We start from the raw sequence: 3,006 nt of genomic DNA on the forward strand, positions 1-3,006 counted from the left end.
TTTGCAGCAGGTAATCTCCGAAACTACTCATCCGATTTCAAAAATTCTTTCACCAATATTTAAAATGGAACCTCAGGGTGGACATAGGTTGTATATTATTCCGTTAAACATTCGTATAAATTAAAATATATAATCTAGGTTAAGGCTTTTATGTCCAACAGATGGCGCTACGAATACGACGCCTTAAGTTTGCTTTCCTGTGAGGCATTATGCTTTTCTGTGAAAATGAACTAAAGCAGTTCATCTTCTATCTATCTACATAAATAAAAATGTAATGTTCGTTTGTTCCTACCGATTCCTTTTAAATTTTGACACAACGCTGCATTCGAATGCGCACGTGTTTTTATATAATATACGTGTCGAAATTTCTCCCACTGAAGGGAGATGGTTAGGATTAACGCTTACAGTAAAAAACTCTGCTTCTATTTATACTATTTTAGATGCGGTTTTTTGCGTTTTAATAGGGTACGTCAAGAGAATGTACACTAAGAAGGAATTTTTCGATATTCCCCCACGGGGAGAGGGACAGGATTAAGGCTTATCGTGAAGAACTTGGCGTCTATTATACTATTTTAGATGCGGGTTTTTGCATTTTTGATTGCGTTTTAATAGGGTACGTCAAGAGAATGTACACTAAGAAGAATTTTTTCAAAAAATAATTCCCCATGGGGAAGTGTTATACATTTATAATAGATACATTTTGAGCCACAACAACGCGTGGCGGAGTCTGCTAGTTATTTAATAAAATGATTTGTATATACTCACCACGACTGCTCTAATTTTTTTCATAGCAATCGAAAAAAACATCTATAATAATACTGTCATAGACGCGATTGTTCATATGATCATCAATAAACTTTTTAACCGTATTACATTTGTAAGTAGACAAGGTATGCTACACGACCTGAGATCAATAATAATCGAATATATACATTTAAATAGCAAAATAAAACACTTTGACCTAACAAAAAACCTAACACACGCGTATAAAAACGGAAGGGAAACAATGTCGCGTGTATGATTCTTTGTAAATAGAGAACGGGTGAACGAACTGGCAAAACGAAACTGCTAGCTAAAATGTTGCGCATCCCGATAGCAGGCATTTTTAAATTAAACGTCTGGAAATCTTGTGAGGCTCTGGAACCACTAAATTTGTTATTATTGTAAAATATATTTTTTTATGTCCATAAAAGGATATATTAAATTTAATAACGAAAGAAAAAAAAAACCTTTTCTCAAAAATTGGATAAGGGAAAACTAGACAATGTAAGTAAGTCCTAAAATCAACTATCTCCGCTTGGGATCGAATTAAATGTGCCCTACTCATCCCGTTATCTGGGTTCAGATCTCGTTACACTTAGTAACGAGTGACGACCAATTAGAAAATGGGGATGAGAAAAAATAACCAATCGAAGTGATTGGTTATTTTTCTCATCCCCATTTTCTGGGACCAAAAATGATAGAAACTCTGATTTCAAGGACTTCCGAATTTCTCGTAGTGCAAGATCTTACTTACTTAGTGGCATTCTTCGCCTCATCCTGCACTCTATAAGGACTGACCTCACCTTCTCCAAGAACAGACTGAACAACATCGCTCCAAGGCAAAAGAGAAAACTGAAGAATCTTTCTCTCAGGATTCTCTCTTGAAAAAGAACCAGAAAATTTACAGTATTCACCTGCAGAGATATTAAGAATATAATTGCTGTAAGCTTTTTGTTTTTGTGTTTTAAATAAATCAAGACGATTTTCTTTGTAACTGTGGAGTCTGACGCGGTGTGTACCACGCTCACATCCGAATCGGTACCTCTTTCCGTTTTCAATTTAAGCACGATTCAGCGACTTCACAGTGCTACGACCTTATATCTCGAAAACGAAGTCGTCTACTGTACTGTACGTACAGTACAGTACATATATACATTACATTTTTCGTTTCCTTGTTTTAATTAACGGAAAATGGCAAGGCAAAGTTTAATCGAAATTGATCGAACAGATTTTTAAACAGAACACAATTATCTAAGCACATAGAAAATGCTTTTCTAACGTTTCGCCTCAAATACCATTATACTGTTATAATTAATAAGAAATTTAGGCCCTATATGTAAACGGTTTTTAAATTTTAAGCCATACATTTCTAATTTAAACGTTTCGGTTGTTGAAACAGATATATCCTCGAAAAACATGACTTACCAAGGCTCTGGTGAGAGTAATTGATCACCCAGTCAGTGGCAGATTCCAGAAGGCCATGTTGCAGGAAGACCACTGGACGATTTTTGGTGTTTTGCTCTTGACATTTTCGGCCATAGGGAATTCTAAATAGTTTCAAAAGGTAGCCATCCTTCGTTTGGACCGTATATTCTTCCACTGGATAGCCTCTGCTGATTATTATTTCGGTCTATATCAAATATAAAAATAAACTGAAACTTAACAAATATGTATAGGCCTATCTTTCAATATATATATATTGAAAGATTATAAAAAGTGTAAATTTTACGTTTACCACATTTCTGTCTGCGTCTGGATCAACCTCGAGCAGCCTCGACTCGATAAACGATGACATGGAACAAATTATTAAACTCGAGCATAAAAAGAGAAAACAAACAGCAGGATATTTCATATTTATGCGAAATTTATCAAACAGGCGTATAGGTGAGAATGTTGCTTTATCTATTGTGTGGATTTATTATAGTATCTGTTTTGTTACGTCACACGCCATGAGGCATTCTCATCTAACCAATGTCTAATAGTTTCCACTCGGACGATTCATTTATTCGTCGTTTCAAACTATTAATTAAAACTTTTAAAGTAGAAATAAGTATTTATCGATGAGATAAATTGATCCTCCCGAAAACGTTACCAAAAATAATTTGTAATTTTATATATGTTAGGAATGGGAATATTTATACCTTTATATGCTTACAAATATATAAAATTTTTAAAGTAGAAATAAGTATTTATCGATGAGGATAAGTTATTCCTCCCGAAAACGTTACCAAAAATAATTTGTAA

At 34.2% G+C, this 3,006-nt stretch overlaps 1 protein-coding gene across 1 annotated transcript in view; it reads right to left on the reverse strand.

The window, feature by feature from the left end:
- Window positions 1–2,653, reverse strand: part of LOC111630424 (gastric triacylglycerol lipase-like) — a 25,167-nt gene extending 22,514 nt beyond the window's left edge. Inside the window, exons 1-2 of the mRNA XM_023374511.1 lie at window positions 2,498–2,653; window positions 2,188–2,392 (exon numbers count right to left, since the gene is read on the reverse strand). Coding sequence (XP_023230279.1) covers window positions 2,188–2,392; window positions 2,498–2,614 — 322 coding nt within the window. The 5' untranslated portion in view covers window positions 2,615–2,653. The remainder of the gene's footprint in view (window positions 1–2,187; window positions 2,393–2,497) is intronic.
- Between the last annotated feature and the right edge of the window lie 353 nt (window positions 2,654–3,006).

Source organism: Centruroides sculpturatus, unplaced genomic scaffold, assembly GCF_000671375.1.
Source record: "Centruroides sculpturatus isolate CEXI.00-Female unplaced genomic scaffold, Cexi_2.0 scaffold620, whole genome shotgun sequence".
Classification (NCBI taxonomy): Eukaryota; Metazoa; Arthropoda; class Arachnida; order Scorpiones; family Buthidae; genus Centruroides; species Centruroides sculpturatus.